The sequence below is a fragment of the Xenopus tropicalis genome, chromosome 10 (assembly GCF_000004195.4).
Source record: "Xenopus tropicalis strain Nigerian chromosome 10, UCB_Xtro_10.0, whole genome shotgun sequence".
Lineage (NCBI taxonomy): Eukaryota > Metazoa > Chordata > Amphibia > Anura > Pipidae > Xenopus > Xenopus tropicalis.
The window spans coordinates 41,941,996-41,964,476 of record NC_030686.2 but is presented as its reverse complement, the minus strand read 5'-3'; the positions used below and the strand labels follow the sequence as shown (position 1 = coordinate 41,964,476).

At 42.5% G+C, this 22,481-nt stretch overlaps 1 protein-coding gene and 1 long non-coding RNA gene across 6 annotated transcripts in view; one reads left to right on the top strand and one right to left on the bottom strand.

The window, feature by feature from the left end:
• Positions 1-22,356, bottom strand: part of LOC105945282 — an 83,285-nt gene extending 60,929 nt beyond the window's left edge. Inside the window, exon 1 of the long non-coding RNA XR_004220660.1 lies at positions 22,225-22,356. This is a non-coding gene — a long non-coding RNA (uncharacterized LOC105945282). The remainder of the gene's footprint in view (positions 1-22,224) is intronic.
• Positions 1-22,481, top strand: part of tox2 (TOX high mobility group box family member 2) — a 70,987-nt gene that overhangs the window by 25,644 nt on the left and 22,862 nt on the right. For all 5 annotated transcript variants that reach the window (XM_002932882.5, XM_004918520.4, XM_004918519.4 and 2 more), the window contains exon 3: positions 15,010-15,255. In XM_002932882.5, coding sequence (XP_002932928.2) covers positions 15,010-15,255 — 246 coding nt within the window. The remainder of the gene's footprint in view (positions 1-15,009; positions 15,256-22,481) is intronic.

Below are 22,481 nucleotides of genomic sequence, written 5' to 3'. Positions count from 1 at the left end.
GTCATTTTGGGCATGATGCCATTGGTGGAATCCTAATGACAAAGCAGAAAATCTGCGTGGGTATATGTATGGGGGAAGGGGCTTTGTGGCCCACAAAGGAGGGCATGCTGGGATATGTTTATAGGGGGTTTACTAACCTACATTAGTTGTGTGGCATAAAAAAGCATGACAAAAACAAAAACAATGGGTTCATCACAGCCTTCAATGAACTGACTGACCCAAGGTGCTGGGTGATAGATATACAAAAGCCATGAACATGTAATACGTTATATTGCACTTAATGTGTTTAATGATGTCATTGGTTATAATTGGCGCTTAGTGATGTCAACTTGTGTATTATAATAAATAAAGGTGCCTGCTGTTGAAAGTTGAAAAAAATATATGGATATTAAAAGTCATCTTAGAGTTCCATGACCCGTATAAAGGTGTTCAGCCTCATGCCTTTATATGGAACCCCTCAGTGACTGCTAATATCCTTATCATTTACAGTAGGGGGTACAGTATCCCTTATAATACATGAGTGATACTCAGAGTTCCCTGTATAACTCAGCCTGCAGCCTTGTGCCTTTATATGGGCACAGAACCCCTCAGTGACTGCTAATATCCTTATCATTTACAGTAGGGGGTACATTATCCCTTATAATACATGAGTGATACTCAGAGTTCCCTGTATAACTCAGCCTGCAGCCTTGTGCCTATATATGGGCACAGAACCCCTCAGTGACTGCTAATATCCTTATCATTTACAGTAGGGGGTACATTATCCCTTATAATACATGAGTGATACTCAGAGTTCCCTGTATAACTCAGCCTGCAGCCTTGTGCCTTTATATGGGCACAGAACCCCTCAGTGACTGCTAATATCCTTATCATTTACAGTAGGGGGTACATTATCCCTTATAATACATGAGTGATACTCAGAGTTCCCTGTATAACTCAGCCTGGAGCCTTGTGCCTTTATATGGTCATGGAACTCCTTGGTGACCTGTAGTACATGTATGGGACCTGTTATCCAGAATGCCCAGGACCTGGGGTTTTCCAGAAAAGGGGTATTTTTGTTTGGGTCAGCATGCCTCATGTATCTGTTGCAGATACATGAAGCCAAATGGGATCTGAAACCATGTACCCCCGACCTGCTTTTTATCAGCAGGACACAACACTTATACACACTTACACACACACACACACACACACACATACATGTAATGCTCTTGTGTTTACAAAGGACAAATCTGCTTCCTTCCAACAATTCTCCAAGAGTTTGAATCTCAGGAAATGTTGCTTTCTCTAAGTGAACAATAAAGAAGAATTTATAGAAGGGTGAAAATAGTGTAACCCAGAGAGCTTAACTGCTTTATATGGGGGAAGGGGGAGGCTTAGGGGCAGGAGAATGCCTAATACCTATACTTCATTATCTATCTATCTATCTATCTATCTATCTATCTATCTATCTATCTATCTATCGTAAAGTGACCTAATCCCTGCACATATGTATAGGACAGACAGAATTGCTTATCTATAATCTATCTATCTATCTATTTATCAATCTATCATCTATCTATTATCTCTCTCCCTCTCTCTCTGTATCTTTTTCTTTACTATGTATTGATTTATCTACCCTCCTATCTATCTATATAGCTACTCATCTATAGCTCGCTATTATTTATTTCTGTAATATCTGTATTCTATTATTTCTTTCTCTGTACTATTGTTTCTTTCTCCTCCATTACATATCTATTTAATCCTGCCATGAAATTCAGTGATATATTTGTAGTTTATCCGCCACCCCACCCCCCAAACTAAAATAGCTTCATAAATAAGTGCCAATCTCCCCCTTTTTTTTTACCAAAGAGGCGGAAAGGAGGCAGCAAGGAAAAGGGTTAATCAGGTTTATTACAATAAAGTGATGGCAAATAATTTATGGCGTATTGCCCATCCATTATTCTGCGCTCTCTGTATAAACGCGCAGTGAAATGATGTCACCAGGGGCACATCGTACACTAAGCGGCGTAATTATTAGAGATGCAAACATAGCAAAATAGGATTTATACCTATATGAAGTGCAGCGAGTTTGTGCTGATCCCGGGCTAATGAGAGCCCAGACCTGTCCCGTATTCTGCAGAAATGGATCATAATGAAATATACTCAACATCTTATTGCTTATTATCTCTATCAAACCCCCAATGAGATGCCTGCTTAAGCTCTTTGTTATTCAAATGCTGGCTTTAGTTACTAATTTGGAACAATACACTTGGTATAATAAGGTCCCTTCAGTGATAGTAAATATTTATAGATTTTGTAAATCATTTTTCAGCTGTAGATTTGCTATTTCCATACTGTAGCAATATGGGAAGCAGCACAGCTGGCCCAGGCAGGAGGGTGCCCAAGGCAAGGGATCCAGCCACCCTGCTGCCCCCCCCCCCCATAGGCAACTCCCCCCTTAGTCTCTCCCTTTACTTGCTCAGCTACACTTTCGGCACAACTCTTCTTTGTCTCTCTTTACTCTCTCTCTCTTTTAATATGCATCTCTCTGTCTACTACCGTTACTATCCATCCATCCATCTATTTAATCATCTATATATCCATCTGACCACATACCCATCTAGCCATCCATCTATCAGTCTATCTTACTCTTAGTGACCTTGGGCAAGTGTCCCAACCATACTTAGTGTGCCTTTATTGGCTGCCTTGCTTACTGTAAAGCACTTTCAGTCCCATGGAAAAATATGTATTAAAGGTATAGGACCTGTTATCCAGAATGCTCGGGACCTGGGGTTTTCAAGAAAAAGAGTCTTTCTGTAATTTGGATCACCATTCCTTAAGACTACTACAAAAATCATTAACTAAACCCAATAGAAATGTTTTGCCCCCAATAAGGGGTAATTATATCTTAGTTGGGATCAAGTACAGGTACTGTTTTATTATTACAGAGAAAAGGGAATCATTTAACCATTAAATAAACCCAATAGGGCTGTTCTGCCCCCAATAAGGGGTAATTATATCTTAGTTGGGATCAAGTACAGGTACTGTTTTATTATTACAGAGAAAAGGGAATCATTTAACCATTAAATAAACCCAATAGGGCTGTTCTGCCCCCAATAAGGGGTAATTATATCTTAGTTGGGATCAAGTACAGGTACTGTTTTATTATTACAGAGAAAAGGGAATCATTTAACCATTAAATAAACCCAATAGGGCTGTTCTGCCCCCAATAAGGGGTAATTATATCTTAGTTGGGATCAAGTACAGGTACTGTTTTATTATTACAGAGAAAAGGGAATCATTTAACCATTAAATAAACCCAATAGGACTGTTCTGCCCCCAATAAGGGGTAATTATATCTTAGTTGGGATCAAGTACAGGTACTGTTTTATTATTACAGAGAAAAGGGAATCATTTAACCATTAAATAAACCCAATAGGGCTGTTCTGCCCCCAATAAGGGGTAATTATATCTTAGTTGGGATCAAGTACAGGTACTGTTTTATTATTACAGAGAAAAAGGGAAATGTTAAAATTTGGAGTTTATTGCAGATGGCCCTTCCGTAATTGGGAGCTTCTGGATAAAAGGGTTTTAGAATAATAGAATAATAACAATAATAAGCCAATAGGAGAGTGTAATACAGGGATATCACTAAGCTGGGAAGGAAATGACTTTTGACCGCTAATTACAGGAAAGGGATGTGTCCAGTAATAAAACAGGCACTTGGCACGGTACCTAACAAGGCAAAGTGGTTTCAGGGAAAAAGAATTTCTCACCCTGAAGGGAACAGCGATGCTCACATATAACTGACCAGCAGCGCAGCCTGAAACCCTTCCCACCATTTCTGTAGATAGGTTGGTTATGTGATGATATTTGATGGTTTTCAGCATTATGGGGGCCACAGTTTTTGTGCTGATGTAGTGAAATAACATTTTGTGGAGCTTTATGGCTGCCTCACTCCCCTTTGTACAATTCATAGTATGTAGAGCTGTCAGACCAACTTGATCTTGCAGGAAAACCACCATATAATGGCTTGGGGAGGAGCTGGGGGTGTGACAAAGGTGTAACTGGGCATGGCCGGGAGTTAATGGCACCTCCCAGAGTGTAATGTGTATATACTGGGACAGATCTATATTCTGAGACAAGTTGCAGTTCGTCTTTAAGCTTTCAAAAGTTTGTGTTTCCTGATTCGTTAATGCCTCTATCTCCTTAGCTGGGATATAAACTGTTGTCCGGTTACTAGGATCACTCTCACAGTAGCAACCTATAAATGGTACTTATAGTAGGGGCCTGCTTTGAAAGATAAGTGATGGAGGTATTATTGGCAATACAATACTGTAACCTCAGGATTTAGCTGCTTTTGGGGTCAGTAACCCCAACAACAGGCCCAGACTGGCAATCTGTGGGTTCAGGCAAATGCCAGAGGGGCTGCTGTAAGATGCCATAGTCACTCACTATTTATTGGGCTGGGGGGGCTGTTTGTGCCTCTGGGTACTTGGAATGCACGGACCCAGGCCCAGACTGGCAATCTGTGGGTTCAGGCAAATGCCAGAGGGGCTGCTGTAAGATGCCATAGACAGTCACTATTTATTGGGCTGGGGGGCTGTTTGGGCCTCTGGGTACTTGGAATGCCAGGACCCAGGCCCAGACTGGCAATCTGTGGGTTCAGGCAAATGCCAGAGGGGCTGCTGTAAGATGCCATAGACACTCACTATTTATTGGGCTGGGGGGGGGGGGGCTGTTTGTGCCTCTGGGTACTTGGAATATCAGGACCCATCCCAGACTGGCAATCTGTGGGTTCTGGCAAATGCCAGAGGGGCTGCTGTAAGATGCCATAGACAGTCACTATTTATTGGGCTGGGGGGGGGGCAGTTTGGGCCTCTGGGTAATTAAAATGCCAGGGTCTATTTTGTGTCTCAGTCCAGATCTGTCCAATAATCAGATCTAAAATTGCAAATAATAATAAATAGCGACGAAGAACAACTGATAATATGGGGGGGGGAGCTTGGAATACCTACTTATACAAGATAATGTGAGAAGGCAATGCGATTCTATATGCGGAGGGAATATTATTAAAGGCGAGTTGCTGTTGTGCAGCACTAATACAGGCTTCACGCCCCCCTACCCAGCCATGTACTGGAACAAATTGCTCTGTGCATTGGTGGGGAGGCGTTACCATACTGCACAATACAAAATGGTTTGGTCTCTCTATTCCCATACTTCCCATGTACTAATGATATAAATAATATCTTCATTTGTACATAGCAAGTATGCATTGGCCCTGGAGCCCCAGAGCCACGGGGGTCCCTTTAACATTTTGTTGTATGCAGCAGTCCTGCCCTGCTTTATGGCTGAGATTCTAGCTATCTGTATAACAGAGCATTCTGTCACAGTGGCACAGATCCTATCTGATCCCCCCATTGTAAGCAGCAGTCCTGCCCTGCTTTATGGCTGAGATTCTAGCTATCTGTATAACAGAGCATTCTGTCACAGTGGCACAGATCCTATCTGATCCCCCCATTGTAAGCAGCAGTCCTGCCCTGCTTTATGGCTGAGATTCTAGCTATCTGTATAACAGAGCATTCTGTCACAGTGGCACAGATCCTATCTGATCCCCCCATTGTAAGCAGCAGTCCTGCCCTGCTTTATGGCTGAGATTCTAGCTATCTGTATAACAGAGCATTCTGTCACAGTGGCACAGATCCTATCTGATCCCCCCATTGTAAGCAGCAGTCCTGCCCTGCTTTATGGCTGAGATTCTAGCTATCTGTATAACAGAACATTCTGTCACAGTGGCACAGATCCTATCTGATCCCCCCATTGTAAGCAGCAGTCCTGCCCTGCTTTATGGCTGAGATTCTAGCTATCTGTATAACAGAGCATTCTGTCACAGTGGCACAGATCCTATCTGATCCCCCCATTGTAAGCAGCAGTCCTGCCCTGCTTTATGGCTGAGATTCTAGCTATCTGTATAACAGAGCATTCTGTCACAGTGGCACAGATCCTATCTGATCCCCCCATTGTAAGCAGCAGTCCTGCCCTGCTTTATGGCTGAGATTCTAGCTATCTGTATAACAGAGCATTCTGTCACAGTGGCACAGATCCTATCTGATCCCCCCATTGTAAGCAGCAGTCCTGCCCTGCTTTATGGCTGAGATTCTAGCTATCTGTATAACAGAGCATTCTGTCACAGTGGCACAGATCCTATCTGATCCCCCCATTGTAAGCAGCAGTCCTGCCCTGCTTTATGGCTGAGATTCTAGCTATCTGTATAACAGAGCATTCTGTCACAGTGGCACAGATCCTATCTGATCCCCCATTGTAAGCAGCAGTCCTGCCCTGCTTTATGGCTGAGATTCTAGCTATCTGTATAACAGAGCATTCTGTCACAGTGGCACAGATCCTATCTGATCCCCCCCATTGTAAGCAGCAGTCCTGCCCTGCTTTATGGCTGAGATTCTAGCTATCTGTATAACAGAGCATTCTGTCACAGTGGCACAGATCCTATCTGATCCCCCCATTGTAAGCAGCAGTCCTGCCCTGCTTTATGGCTGAGATTCTAGCTATCTGTATAACAGAGCATTCTGTCACAGTGGCACAGATCCTATCTGATCCCCCCATTGTAAGCAGCAGTCCTGCCCTGCTTTATGGCTGAGATTCTAGCTATCTGTATAACAGAACATTCTGTCACAGTGGCACAGATCCTATCTGATCCCCCCATTGTAAGCAGCAGTCCTGCCCTGCTTTATGGCTGAGATTCTAGCTATCTGTATAACAGAGCATTCTGTCACAGTGGCACAGATCCTATCTGATCCCCCCATTGTAAGCAGCAGTCCTGCCCTGCTTTATGGCTGAGATTCTAGCTATCTGTATAACAGAGCATTCTGTCACAGTGGCACAGATCCTATCTGATCCCCCCATTGTAAGCAGCAGTCCTGCCCTGCTTTATGGCTGAGATTCTAGCTATCTGTATAACAGAGCATTCTGTCACAGTGGCACAGATCCTATCTGATCCCCCATTGTAAGCAGCAGTCCTGCCCTGCTTTATGGCTGAGATTCTAGCTATCTGTATAACAGAGCATTCTGTCACAGTGGCACAGATCCTATCTGATCCCCCCATTGTAAGCAGCAGTCCTGCCCTGCTTTATGGCTGAGGTTTTACAACAGAATTGATCTAACCCCCCCCCCCCCCCCCATACATCACTGCAGGTTAAATTAGCAGAACATTGAGCAAATTGAGAATCTTAGCAATGTTTCCCCTATTACACATGATATTAACAAATTGTTTGAAGAATCAGCCCAAATATCAGTACAATCTATAGAAGCTTTGGCAGAGATGGTTCCATATTAGTGGCTTAAATACATTTTACATCTTCAAAAACAACAAAAAAAAAAGAACAAAATCTTTGCTTTTCCCCCATAATGCCAGCCGCTGTATAATGCCGTCGCAGAAATGATTTCCCTTAATAAAATCCGTTGCTATAGAAATCCCATTTCTCTCTCTCTTTCTTGGCCCAATCTGTCTCTCCTTATTTTGATCAAATTGTTCCGCGCATTTCTCTCTCTCTCTCTTCTTTCCAAACGCAATAACCATTCCTCCGATAAAGCATCCCATAAAAATGATTGCACTGCTCGCATACGGAGATTTTTTTTTTCTTTTTTTTTTTGCAAGTGCAGCAATATTTTACTGCAGCGGTGACATGTCGTTATTATGGATATATTCCCCCCCGATCCAACATATTTCCTTGGATTTCTAATATTTCTCATATGTTAAAGTATGGAAGAAGCTCACTGGCCTACAAGGCAATATTATTTTCCAATTAAAATTTTATAGGGGCCCGGTGGGGGTAGAACTGGCCAACTTTTCCTTTTACCTAGCACCCCTATAGGCTGCAGTTTAACGGGGGGGGGGGGGGAGTGGCAGCTAGAGGAGGCAGTTAGTGTGCATTGTGCACCCCCACTCATCAGTAATGGTTAAGGGCAGAAGGGCCCCAAATAGTGTTGCTAGGAGATCTTGGGGTATGATGTTCCCCCCCCCCCCCTCCTTCCTGCAGGTTGGCCAAAAGAGTAAAGGTGGCCATATACGGGCAGATTTAGCCCCTACAGATAAGGGCTTACTGATGCAAGGGGCAGTTACTATAAGGTAACTCTGTGATAGCTGGGGGCCCAGGAAGATAGTTGCCACTTTTGGTTGGCCCCTTACCAGCCAATGATTTGAAGATGGGGGCGGGGCTGACAAGGGGTGGGTCTATGATGCAAAGGGGGATGAACTATGATGCAAATTGGGAGGAGCTGTGACACTGGTGGCCAAAGCAGAGGCAGAATCAGCGAGGGTGAAAGAGGTACTGGGCGGGATGTAAAGGTAGAGAGGGGTGGAATTATGGGGGACTAGAGGTGGGCTGGAGGCAGAACAAATAGGGTTTACAATAGGCCCAGACTGGATTTGTGAATTTATTGGGCCTGTAGGGGGCTGTTTGGGCCTCTGTGTACTTGAATACAAAAAAGAGAGGGGGGTTGATCAATGCACATTCCCTGGTCCCCTGTTTCATAAGTAAATTGTCTATGCTAGTGTATGTATTTACAAAAACATTTTTTTTTATTTGTATACTCTATTTAGCCTTGGAGTGCTCCCACAACCCCCTTCTGTGTATCTCTGTGTAACTGTACCAATACCTGCAAAACCGGCCCAGTCCACCTTTTCTGGAAAAAACTACCAGCGATGCCGCCACAATACAGGGCATTTGCAACTCTACCCAGGAGGGGCAGGGATCCCAGGGAATCTGCCTATGAAAAATATCTCATTTGCCGACTGTTGCCATCCTACCCTACTTTACCTACATATACACACCCTAAATAATGCACAGCAACAGTGGCCCTAGTGGTCAGAAACTGAAAGTGTAGGGGCATAATACCAAAGCTTCTGCTGTGGGGCCCAGTTATGGCTGCTTCACTAAGCTCTGTACATGTTCTGATCAGTCGGGGGGGTATCATAGAAGGGGTAACAGTGCAGCCCACAAATACCTGTGACTCCCTAAATGATTACTGCTTGTGCCAAGGGCAGCCTTGTATCCCTGGGCTGGACCCCGGAGTTAGGCATTTGCTTATGTGCCAGGATCTTGGTACAGGGAAAGGAGTTGGGAAAAGGCAATGAATAGAGCAGGGGGGAGAGGGGAGCGGAGGGAGGAGGCAGAAGGGAGGGAATGGGGGAGGGAGAGGATTATGCAGGAGAGCTTGGGGCTCTGTGTATAACAGTACTACCCAGAAAGGAGAGAAACAAACAGAAAAGGAAGACTCTAACATTATATAAGAAGTATCTACTTTCCCCTTTACACATTACACTTTAGTATATGGGTATATAACAGGATATTCTCATTATCTTTACTTATACATAGGGGTGGGGATTTTATTGAAGAATAAAAACATTACAAAAGCAAAAATAACTTCATATTACAATAACATCAAACAACACGAAAAACTTTAAAATCAAAAAGAAACTGTTACATTTTGCCAAAAAGTTTCATTTGCATTTGATTTCCTCATTTCACTTGTTTTAATAAGAAAAATCTCTCTTAAAATCACATTAACAACCCGTTCAATAGAGTCACTTATTTGCCCCAGAGTCATTTTACAGCGCATCTGCCAGAGGTGGTACCGTAACACAGAGATGACTATATACAAGGATTCCCTCTTTATACATAGGGGTGGGAGCTGCCATAGGGTTTGGGTGGGAAACTGTGAATGTCTATGCCACCGTCTATGGACATGAAAATACATATATGTCCTACAGATTATGTTCTACGCATTGGTACAAAGGTGTCTGCGGCTCACATTTAGGGTGAAGACACACGGCGCTAGTAGCAGCTACTTGTCACTACTAAATGTCATAGACAGTACTGAGAATTGCCTCTGCTAAAACATGGACAATGACACGTGCCTAGAACCCAATGGCGACATAATGCGATGGTACAATGTGCCCCAGTGCATTCAGCATCCCAATATTAATTAGCGCCTGTGCCAAGTGGCTGGTAATTGTACCACTCACACAAACACCTGGGGCTACTGGGCCACTTTCATTTGCATTGCACCAGTTTTTCCGCATTTACAAATGCATGAACTTTGCACATGTGGGCGCAATATAATAAGCCCTTAGTATGTCTGGGTTGGAGAGGAACGGCACCGCGTGTTTATATGTTGGCACAAACATAGAACTGCATTAAATGCCATTTGGAAGCACTCAGCCCCCCCCCCCCACCCCCCACTGGCGTATGGAATATGAGAGACAGTGTATAAAATATTCAGTCACAGTGATGCATTTTCTGAATAGTAAATGTAGCCGGGATTACAGGCCGTTCCATTAGTGACTTCCATTAGAAAAAGCTTTCAGGTTTCTTTCTGTTCTATTACATTCCACATTCGCCCGTCGGCTTAACCCCTTCCCTGGCATCGGCAGCACAACCCACAGAGCTGCTCCTCTCTCTCTATCTACTCTATATAAATGTATCTATATACTCCTATGGATAATAACAGTTTCTTCCTTTTCATTTTTCTTTATACAGTCTTTATAAACATATAGATATAGCTATTATACAAATAAATTCTTGTGTTGTATCTATGCTATACACAACTGAAAATAGGATTACAATTATTCTACAATAGCTTTACTTTATATAACATTATGGAAAACCAAAAACTTTAAGGAAGAAAAAAAAAATACCTCTCTAGTGCTACCAACCCCTATTTCTGTGGGGAAATGAGAGCAGGGCAGGCAGTAACCCTTCCAACACTTTCCCCTGTCTCTATCCCTATATATTAGGTACCTACCTAGTGCTACCAACCCCTATTTCTGTAGGGAAATGAGAGCAGGGCAGGCAGTAACCCTTCCAACACTTTCCCCTGTCTCTGCCCCTATATATTAAGTACCTACCTAGTGCTACCAACCCCTATTTCTGTAGGGAAATGAGAGCAGAGCAGGCAGTAACCCTTCCAACACTTTCCCCTGTCTCTGCCCCTATATATTAGGTACCTACCTAGTGTTACCAACCCCTATTTCTGTAGGGAAATGAGAGCAGAGCAGGCAGTAACCCTTCCAACACTTTTCCCTGTCTCTGCCCCTACATATTAGGTACCTACCTAGTGCTACCAACCCCTATTTCTGTAGGGAAATGAGAGCAGAGCAGGCAGTAACCCTTCCAACACTTTTCCCTGTCTCTGCCCCTATATATTAAGTACCTACCTAGTGCTACCAACCCCTATTTCTGTAGGGAAATGAGAGCAGAGCAGGCAGTAACCCTTCCAACACTTTTCCCTGTCTCTGCCCCTACATATTAGGTACCTACCTAGTGCTACCAACCCCTATTTCTGTAGGGAAATGAGAGCAGAGCAGGCAGTAACCCTTCCAACACTTTTCCCTGTCTCTGCCCCTATATATTAAGTACCTACCTAGTGCTACCAACCCCTATTTCTGTAGGGAAATGAGAGCAGAGCAGGCAGTAACCCTTCCAACACTTTTCCCTGTCTCTGCCCCTATATATTAGGTACCTACCTAGTGCTACCAACCCCTATTTCTGTAGGGAAATGAGAGCAGAGCAGGCAGTAACCCTTCCAACACTTTTCCCTGTCTCTGCCCCTATATATTAGGTACCTATCTAGTGCTACCCTATTTCTGTAGGGATTGGTCAGCCAACGTGGGCTCTTTATCAAAAAGAAAGAACACATTTGTAAGGTGGCTTTGCCAGTATTTGTCGCTGCCAGCGCAGGTGCTACCATACTTACTTATGAAGCTGAGGTTGGGCTAATTGCCCAGCACCTTCCTTACATTGGCTGCTTACATAAGGCACTGCCGTCATTATGTTGATTGGATATTGTGCGGTGTGATTTTACTTGTGCGTGACGCGGCTGCTCATCCAGAGGAGGAGGAGGAGGGACTCAAGCGAATATTCTTTCAATCTAATTTTTCGTTTATTTCAGAACAGGTGTGTGGCAACAATACAAACGCTAATTATTAGTTGGGAGGGATTGAATGAGATAGGGCATGGTGCCAGGGCTCTAACGGAACATTCTAGATTCTAACTCGCTGCCACTGTGTGTGGCTTATTGCATATCTAGGGATGAATGCATGGGTAGCTTTATATAGTTATATGTAGATAACTGTGCTGTACTTTTGAAACATATACAAAGGACAGGGGAAACCAACAGTGCAATTAATAAACATATAACATACCATAATTAACAGGCATAGTTGGGTCCCATGATCCTGATCTGCCCAGACTCCTCCCAAGCCACCTAAACCCCACCTCTCTGGCAGGAAGCCCCGCCCCTTTCATAGCATTCAGGGTCCCCACTTCCACTGTGCCCCTGGCAGGGCTAATTCCTGTCCCCACTAATGGCCATATGATACTACTGATAGCCCGTATTTAAGCAGAACAGTGCCAAATGACAGACCCACAAGGGGACAGGGATGACTGGGTCATGGCCAGGGTTAGGAGCAGACCCGGGGCAGTGGCGACCGTACATCAGTCCTTAGCTATATATTTGTATGTATAGTTGGGGCTGCCATATTGCTTTTCAAAGCTGCTGTAAACCAAACCATTCTCAGTTTATAATAAATTATACTTTGTTATATTATAGGTTCTAATTTTATATATTTTTACACGTATAAGTACAATCAATCTTTTGGACATTCCCATATATACATATACAGGTATAGGACCTGTTATCCAGAATGCTCGGGACCAAGGGTATTCTGGATAAGGGGCCTTTCCGTAATTTGGATCTCCATACCTTAAGTCTACTAAAAAAATCAATAAAACATTAGTTAAACCCAACAGGATTGTTTTGCATCCAATAAGGATTATTTATATATTAGTTGGGATCAAGTACAGGTACTGTTTTATTATTACAGAGAAAAAGGAAATCAGTTTTACAATTCTGAATTATTTGGTTAAAATGGAGTCTATGGGAGACAGACTTTCCGTAATTTGGAGCTTTCTGGATAACGGGTTTCCGGATAAGGGGTCCGATACCTGTATGTGTTGCAGCAAACGCCTTCCCTTATAATACATGAGTGATACTCAGAGTTCCCTGTATAACTCTGCCTGCAGCCTTGTGCCTTTATATGGGCACAGAACCCCTCAGTGACTTCTAATATCCTTATCATTTATAGTAGGGGGTACATTATCCCTTATAATACATGAGTGATACTCAGAGTTCCCTGTATAACTCAGCCTGCAGCCTTGTGCCTTTATATGGGCACAGAACCCCTCAGTGACTGCTAATATCCTTATCATTTACAGTAGGGGGTACATTATCCCTTATAATACATGAGTGATACTCAGAGTTCCCTGTATAACTCAGCCTGCAGCCTTGTGCCTTTATATGGGCACAGAACCCCTCAGTGACTGCTAATATCCTTATCATTTACAGTAGGGGGTACATTATCCCTTATAATACATGAGTGATACTCAGAGTTCCCTGTATAACTCAGCCTGCAGCCTTGTGCCTTTATATGGGCACAGAACCCCTCAGTGACTGCTAATATCCTTATCATTTACAGTAGGGGGTACATTATCCCTTATAATACATGAGTGATACTCAGAGTTCCCTGTATAACTCAGCCTGCAGCCTTGTGCCTTTATATGGGCACAGAACCCCTCAGTGACTGCTAATATCCTTATCATTTACAGTAGGGGGTACATTATCCCTTATAATACATGAGTGATACTCAGAGTTCCCTGTATAACTCAGCCTGCAGCCTTGTGCCTTTATATGGGCACAGAACCCCTCAGTGACTGCTAATATCCTTATCATTTACAGTAGGGGGTACATTATCCCTTATAATACATGAGTGATACTCAGAGTTCCCTGTATAACTCAGCCTGCAGCCTTGTGCCTTTATATGGGCACAGAACCCCTCAGTGACTTCTAATATCCTTATCATTTACAGTAGGGGGTACATTATCCCTTATAATACATGAGTGATACTCAGAGTTCCCTGTATAACTCAGCCTGCAGCCTTGTGCCTTTATATGGGCACAGAACCCCTTAGTGACTTCTAATATCCTTATCATTTACAGTAGAGGGTACATTTACATTAGTCTACATTTATGTGCATTTCATATTTATATATAAATAGATAGATATATATATACACATACACACAATTGTATATTCATTTATTCCCCTGTGCCTATTAAACTACACATTCTCCAAACCATGGGAGTCTTTTTAACACAAATAAAGAAAAGCAAAAAGTCCTGGGATTTCCCAAAGATAATTATTCCCAAGAATAAATGTTCCCACAACACAATAGCCACATTATTAGTACCCCCCCCCCCCCCCCCCATAGTGATGCAGAGTTCCTTCGACAACACATATGTCTGGCTGATAACGGCGTATTTGCATTGCTATTACAAGGGATTAATACACGGAGCATCCCTACAATGCTCTGCAACGATGTTCCTGTTCCCTCCCAGAATATGGAATAATAATAATGCATTAGGGAAATAGGCATGTCCTACATAAGGGCGGCAGTAATGGCGCATATGGAAGTGGCGCTATGAGTAAAGCGCAGTTTGGCTGCACACAAGAGAGGGGAGAAGGGCTATTCTCAGACAATTTGCAATTGGTCTTAATTTTTTATTATTGGTAGTTTTTGAATGATTTTACTTTTTGTTCCACAGCTCTCCAGCTTGGAATTTCAGCTGTTATCTGGTTGATAGGGTCCAATTTAACTTAGCAACCAGAGGTTTGAGAGGTTGATATGTGAATAGTAGAGGGGCTTAATAGAAAGATAAGTAATAAAAAGTAACAGTAACAATAAAACTGGAGCCTCACAGAGCGATTTGAAAGCTGGAAAGTTAGAAGAAGGCAAATAATTAAAAAAATAAATAAAATAAAATGAAGACCAATTGAAAAGTTGCTTAGAATTGGTCATTCTATAAGTTAACTTGAAGGTGAACCACCCATTTAATACATGCTCCTGTGTCACTGTGGGATAAATGTAAAGACGTTGTTTCCTGTATATTTCAGACATATAACGGACAAAGCGAGAGCAATGAAGACTATGAGATCCCCCCTATAACACCGCCCAACATGCCGGACCCTTCTCTACTGCACTTGGTGGACCATGAGTCTGGATACCACTCACTGTGCCACAGCCTGCCCCCCAACAGCCTGATCCCGGCCTACTCTTACCAAAACATGGACTTTCCCGCGGTCATGGTCTCCAGCATGCTGAGCCAAGATGGCCACCTACTCTCCTCGCAGCTTCCCACGGTAAGTCCCCTGTTTCATCCATAGTGAGGAACAGCAGCCGTGCAGTAGCCCACTGGGCAAGTGGGTTTCTCTCTACATGTGGAGTGACGGTTCCCTAACTACTTACACTTATAAAACAAAGACTAAGGGGCAGATTTATCAAAATATGAGTTTAAAGCTTAATACATAAAAACTCACCCATGTTCTATTTATTCCCATGGGATTCTTAGTAACGTATTTATCAAACGTTGAACTCAATTTTGATAAATCTGCCCATAAGGGGCAAAGTTACTAAAATTCAAATTGGGGAGTTTTGAAAGATTCCCATCTGTTGGTATTATTTCTCAATCATACGGGCCGGGCCAAGTAGTATCAGCGCCCAAGGTAATACGACTCGGCTTAGGAGGACCCGACTGACTTGCTAACAAACCCCCACTACCAGTCGCCACTTGCTTCCCCTCTAATTACTTGGAAATAATAGAATAAACTGATTAATTAAGGTATATCAATTCCCCAGAATGCGTTTGCTTTATGCAAGTGAACGTTAGTCCCTTCTGTGGGGTGTGAAAGCTCAGTGCTGAAATCTAACACTCCTCTGAATCTAGATCATTTGTAAGAAAGTGGTACTGCGGTAAAAAGTAGGCATTAGGATGTACAAATGGGTCATTTCTGTGGAACCATTTGTGCCCGATGTCTTTTTCCGTATTATTATAGTTTGTCCTTTCCTCCTGAGCTGGGAGGCTGGGGCTTAATAGCACAATAATAATTGGAACTATTTATATGCTGGTTATATTGGGATCTATTTACTAGGGATGCACCGAATCCCAGATTCAGTTCGGGGTTTGGTCCGAATCCAGCCTTTTTTTGATGGATTCAGTTTCAGCCGAATCCACTGTCCCGGCTGAACCGCATCCAAATCCAAATGACCATTTGGAAAGGGTTACATTTTAGGGGGGACATTTTTTTAACCCTTCCCAATCCAAATTAGCATATGTGGATTTGGTTCGGGATTTGGCAGAATCCCTACTATTTACTGAGTGATATCAGCATTGCCTACATGAACTTACAGCGGGGGAATGACTGGTTATTGGGCCCCACAGTAAGATCACGGGGCCCCTAAACTTACACAGTTTACCTAACTTACGCACAACTTCCATAACGTCCATATAGTAATGAGTGAATCTGTCGGTTTCACTGAAAAAATTGTGAAACGAAATGCATTGAACGGTGCAACTTTTTTTGTCGCCATTGTCGTGTTTTTTTTAGTGGAAAAGGATGGTAAAAAAACTTCTCATCACTTCTTCCATATCAAGCAATAACTGCGCAGAGCAGGGGCAGGAAGGAGTGTAGTGGGCAAACTCCACTGACCCCCAATGGACTGGCTGTTAATTAGCACATTAATTAATGGAACTCTTTATATGGACTGCTTATTATAGAGTAAAATCAGCTGTTTATATAGCACACACAAGGGGTGTGGCCAAAATATTGGTATTATGCGCTTGTGTCCATGGGGGGCCCCATATAAATAACCTGTACAGGGCCCCAGTTTCTGATGGCGGTGTTTCGGTGCCCAATCCTCTGCTTTCAGTAAGTGGTCCTGCAAATAATAACCATTAAACCTGTTTTCCAAAAAGGTTTAAATTCCCTTCCCTAGGCAACACAACCCCTGAAGTGTCGATGGGATAACAACGGGCGGTTCTGGCTTTTGAGATAAGTCTGTATCTTTTAAATGGGCCGAGGCACCAAGAAATGTTCTTAGTACATGTAGAAATTTTTTCGAAAAAATTATAAAATGTAAAAAAAATAAATAAAATAAAAATGCAGACAATCAAATAAAGGAAAAACAAAAGTGAATGCTGAACGGGGGAAACCAGCGCTACAATGCGCGGCCGCATCCTTAGCCGGAGAGATTGCTGCCCATGAATATGTATGAGCGCTCTCTGCTGATTGGTGATTGAAGGAGAGAATGGACCTAATGTCTGATGGGGCATGTTTGACAAATCAATCCTAGGAGGACGCGGCGCATGTTAGGAATTTGCATGATTCTCCCCGTGCCTTTTTGCATTTCAAGCTTCCATTTAGAAAGCGCATGTTTATTATATATTTTTCCCCCTTAATTGGATTCAGCCGCTGCTCCTGCTCAGAATAGGAGAATATCGGCAGAGCTCAGCACTGGAGGCAGTGGGGAAGCCTTGGGTATTTGCACACTGGCCTCCTGGTTATTGTATGTAATAGTGTCACAGATACACTAGCATGGGGCTTCTCTTCATTTGTAACGCTGGGCCCTGATGTAGCTGGTGTTTGCTCATGTGGAACATTTCCTGTGTTATTACTGCTGGGCCAAGTTCTGTGTGGGGCCAAGGCCCGGGGCTCGGCCATAGGGTTGGCACCTTTTTTTTCTTTAAAATACCAGTCTTCGGGTTTGGGGGGCAGGCAATGATGTCATGGGGCTCCTATTACCATATACCCCTCCTCCTATTGCTCCATATACCCCTCCCTATAACTCCTCCTATTGTTCCATATACCCCTCCCTATAACTCCTCCTATTGCTCCATATACCCCTCCCTATAACTCCTCCTATTGCTCCATATACCCCTCCCTATAACTCCTCCTATTGTTCCATATACCCCTCCCTATAACTCCTCCTATTGCTCCATATACCCCTCCCTATAACTCCTCCTATTGCTCCATATAACCCTCCCTATAACTCCTCCTGTTGCTCCATATACCCCTCCCTATAACTCCTCCTATTGCTCCATATAGCCCTCCCTATAACTCCTCCTATTGCTCCATATACCCCTCCCTATAACTCCTCCTATTGCTCCATATAAACCTCCCTATAACTCCTCCTGTTGCTCCATATACCCCTCCCTATAACGCCTCCTATTGCTCCATATACCCCTCCCTATAACTCCTCCTATTGCTCCATATACCCCTCCCTATAACTCCTCCTATTGTTCCATATACCCCTCCCTATAACTCCTCCTATTGCTCCATATACCCCTCCCTATAACTCCTCCTATTGCTCCATATAACCCTCCCTATAACTCCTCCTGTTGCTCCATATACCCCTCCCTATAACTCCTCCTATTGCTCCATATAGCCCTCCCTATAAATCCTCCTATTGCTCCATATACCCCTCCCTATAACTCCTCCTATTGCTCCATATAAACCTCCCTATAACTCCTCCTGTTGCTCCATATACCCCTCCCTATAACTCCTCCTATTGCTCCATATAGCCCTCCCTATAACTCCTCCTATTGCTCCATATACCCCTCCCTATAACTCCTCCTATTGCTCCATATACTCCTCCCTATAACTCCTCCTATTGCTCCATATACCCCTCCCTATAACTCCTCCTATTGCTCTATATACCCCTCCCTATAACTCCTCCTATTGCTCCATATAACACCCCTGTTGTTGTGTTGCCCATCAGTGATCCCAGTAAATATATATATATATGTATATGCCAGTTGGATTCTTATTAGGGCTTCACATTAAAGTCATTCCCCACCTGATACTACTGCATTTGACCCTATTTTCAGATTATGATCATTTAGTCTGCTCATTCTCCAGCCAGGATATTACATATATAAATCAGCCCGTAAAATACCAAATAGTAGGGAGTGGGGGGGGAGGTTGGGGAAACGAGTGAGATTGGGATTTATTAAGCAGTTTCTAGGACTGGGAAATAATTTATATTTTGTGCAGTCCTTGGAAAATGTTCTATTTTTCTGTTTTATGATTGGGTTTTACAAATGAAGCTGGGGCCGCTATAAATCAGAGTTAGCGGGGATGAGAGCGCTTTAGTTTCACATCAAACCCCATCCTATCAGAAAGGAAAATGAAATTTCACATCCTCGCTCTTCTGTAATGTAAGGAAATGCACTTTTAATGTTCCTTATCTGCATTGGAAATGGATCCCGAAATGATTATTCCCCCCCCCTACCCCCACCTCCGCCGTCCATATACATATTTACCCTTGAGCTGAGGAAAATACATTTTATGTGGCTTAAAAGAAAACTGGAAATGGGTGCCCTTCTATTTAACCCTTGGGTTGCCAGAAAAAGCTTTAATTGTGATATAGGATATTTTTGCATCCATACCTGTTATAAATGTATTTAAAAATCTGAGCTGTCAATCATATATTGCCTGCCCCGCCTCTATGCCGGAGGCATAGAGGCGGGGCAAGCAATATATGATTGACAGCTCAGATTTTTAATTACTATTACTTTAACTTTCCATTCAGCACTTCCTAGATATCACTTAGATGGCAAATGAATAAGATCTTGGGATGAAACAAAGCTTGCCTTAATAACAATGTTCACAAAATGGCGCCTTCCTGCTGGCTGTGACTGTAAATTCCAAGACTAAAGGAAAAAAAACTTAAATAATCTATGTTGTGTAAATAATGTTTGTTTTGCTGTACTAACATGATAGAAAAGGATTTGGAATTATTTCTAAGGGTGACAGGTCCCCTTTAAACTGCTTATGGGTCCCATTGGCCCACTTATACCCAGACCTAAGTTTATGGGTCCACAATGGCCCAGGCCTAGAGTGGCAACATTTTGGGGGCTGCATCATGCCCATAGTTGACAGTGGGAATGGGTGGGAGCCGGTGTCAGATTGGTTGCTATGGCTTACTAGACCCGGCACTCACTTGCAGGGATGATATAAAGACACTGTGAGATGCTGTTCCCTGGACAGGGCCGATAGTCACGGAAAGCAAAAGACAGATTAGGATTAATAGCAAGTACAAGTGTACCATATGGTGCCCCCACAATATTGTCTCTATCAGTCGGTGAAAGTCTCACTTAATCTGCGTATTTACGCTGTCAATGTAAATAAAATATGTTATGGTGTTACGTCTGCCCAATGCCGAATCTCAACGGCCCTAAAGGGGAGCGAAGGCAGCAGCAGATGTTCTTTCCATTGCAATGCATAGAGGTGCCGCGCAGCTTCCCATACACACCAGCCATAGGCAGATTATATTATGGAACCCACGTGTCCCCAGATGAATTTCTCTGCCCAGCACGCTGGCCCTATCTGCTGCTCTTAGATGTGTCGGGCAAGAGTGGCAATTGGGCCAGGGATTTATTTGTACTGGTTCTAGTTTCCCTCACCCCAAGCTATTGAAAATACATACACAGGTATAGGACCCGTTATCCAGAATGCTTGGGACCAAGGGTATTTCAGATAAGGGATCTTTCTGTAATTTGGATCTCCATACCATAAATCTACTAAAAAATCAATAAAACATTAATTAAACCCAATAGGACTGTTTTGTACTGGACTGTTGGGATCAAGTACAGGTACTGTTTTATTATTACAGAGAAAAGGGAATCATTTAACCATTAAATAAACCCAATAGGGATGTTCTACCCCCAATAAGGGGTAATTATATCTTAGTTGGGATCAAGTACAGGTACTGTTTTATTATTACATAGAAAAGGGAATCATTTAACCATGAAATAAACCCAATAGGGCTGTTCTGCCCCCAATAAGGGGTAATTATATCTTAGTTGGGATCAAGTACAGGTACTGTTTTATTATTACAGAGAAAAGGGAATCATTTAACCATTAAATAAACCCAATAGGGCTGTTCTGCCCCAATAAGGGGTAATTATATCTTAGTTGGGATCAAGTACAGGTACTGTTTTATTATTACAGAGAAAAGGGAATCATTCAACCATTAAATAAACCCAATAGGGCTGTTCTGCCCCCAATAAGGGGTAATTATATCTTAGTTGGGATCAAGTACAGGTACTGTTTTATTATTACAGAGAAAAGGGAATCATTTAACCATTAAATAAATCCAATAGGACTGTTCTGCCCCAATAAGGGGTAATTATATCTTAGTTGGGATCAAGTACAGGTACTGTTTTATTATTACAGAGAAAAGGGAATCATTTAACCATTAAATAAACCCAATAGGGCTGTTCTGCCCCCAATAAGGGGTAATTATATCTTAGTTGGGATCAAGTACAGGTACTGTTTTATTATTACAGAGAAAAGGGAATCATTTAACCATTAAATAAACCCAATAGGACTGTTCTGCCCCAATAAGGGGTAATTATATCTTAGTTGGGATCAAGTACAGGTACTGTTTTATTATTACAGAGAAAAGGGAATCATTTAACCATTAAATAAACCCAATAGGACTGTTCTGCCCCAATAAGGGGTAATTATATCTTAGTTGGGATCAATTACAAGGTACTGTTTTATTTCTACAGAGAAAAAAGAAATCAGTTTTACAATTCTGAATTATTTGATTAAAATGGAGTCTATGGGAGAAGGGCTTTCCTTATTTTGGAGCTTTCTGGATAATGGGTTTCGGGATAAGGGATCCCATACTCTACCATTTGGCTCTTAATATTTCAACTTAATATTTCAACTGACCAAATGAAAATGAAAGTGACCATATAACCTTAGGTCCCTTAATGTTGCTGGACTACAACTCCCATAATCCTCCAAGATAATCAATAAAGCTTTGTGGGGGTTATAGTTCAGAAACATGTGGATAAGGGAACACTGCCCATCATTACGTGGCACAGTCTCTCTCTCTGCTGAGCCGGCCTTCTACCCTAATCAATACAAACTCCTGCTGATTTCCAATATAAAAATCAATCTGCTCTCTAGGTCGGGTTGCAGAAAGCTGTCCCTGTAGCAGTCACATGACATTAACCCTTTCAGTAACCCAGTCCCTTCTGTCCAACTGTTTAGGGCAACACCTCACTTTATATCTAACTTCCAGCATGGCTAATTAACATTTAGTTCAGATGCCTGCTAAAGACTGCACTGGTTTCTGTACAGCCATTCAGAACATTTTAGTCATGTGACAGTTAGTAGTCAACATTACACTTTAAAGGACAACTATATTTTCAGAGCAAATACCAATAGATAATTTCTATCCTAGTAGGTAAGCAATCCAAGAATTGCATGATATTGACATATGTGTATGAGTAAATATTGCTGTTTTACATCATTTACCTTGAGCGGACATTTTGTTGAGTTCTGTGTGCTCTTTCACTGATCACCTGACAGGAAGTAACTATGGGAGGAAAAAAAAAACCATACATTGTTTATTCATTGGCTGATATAATCTAGCATATACGTTTGTGTGTAAGCACAGTGCTTTTTTACTAGCCAGAAGGCGGACCTTAGTACTTAAAATGGCAGTTTCTATATTGGATTATCTAATGGCAAATACTACTAGAAAAGTATGGCTGTATTTATTTTTTGAAACA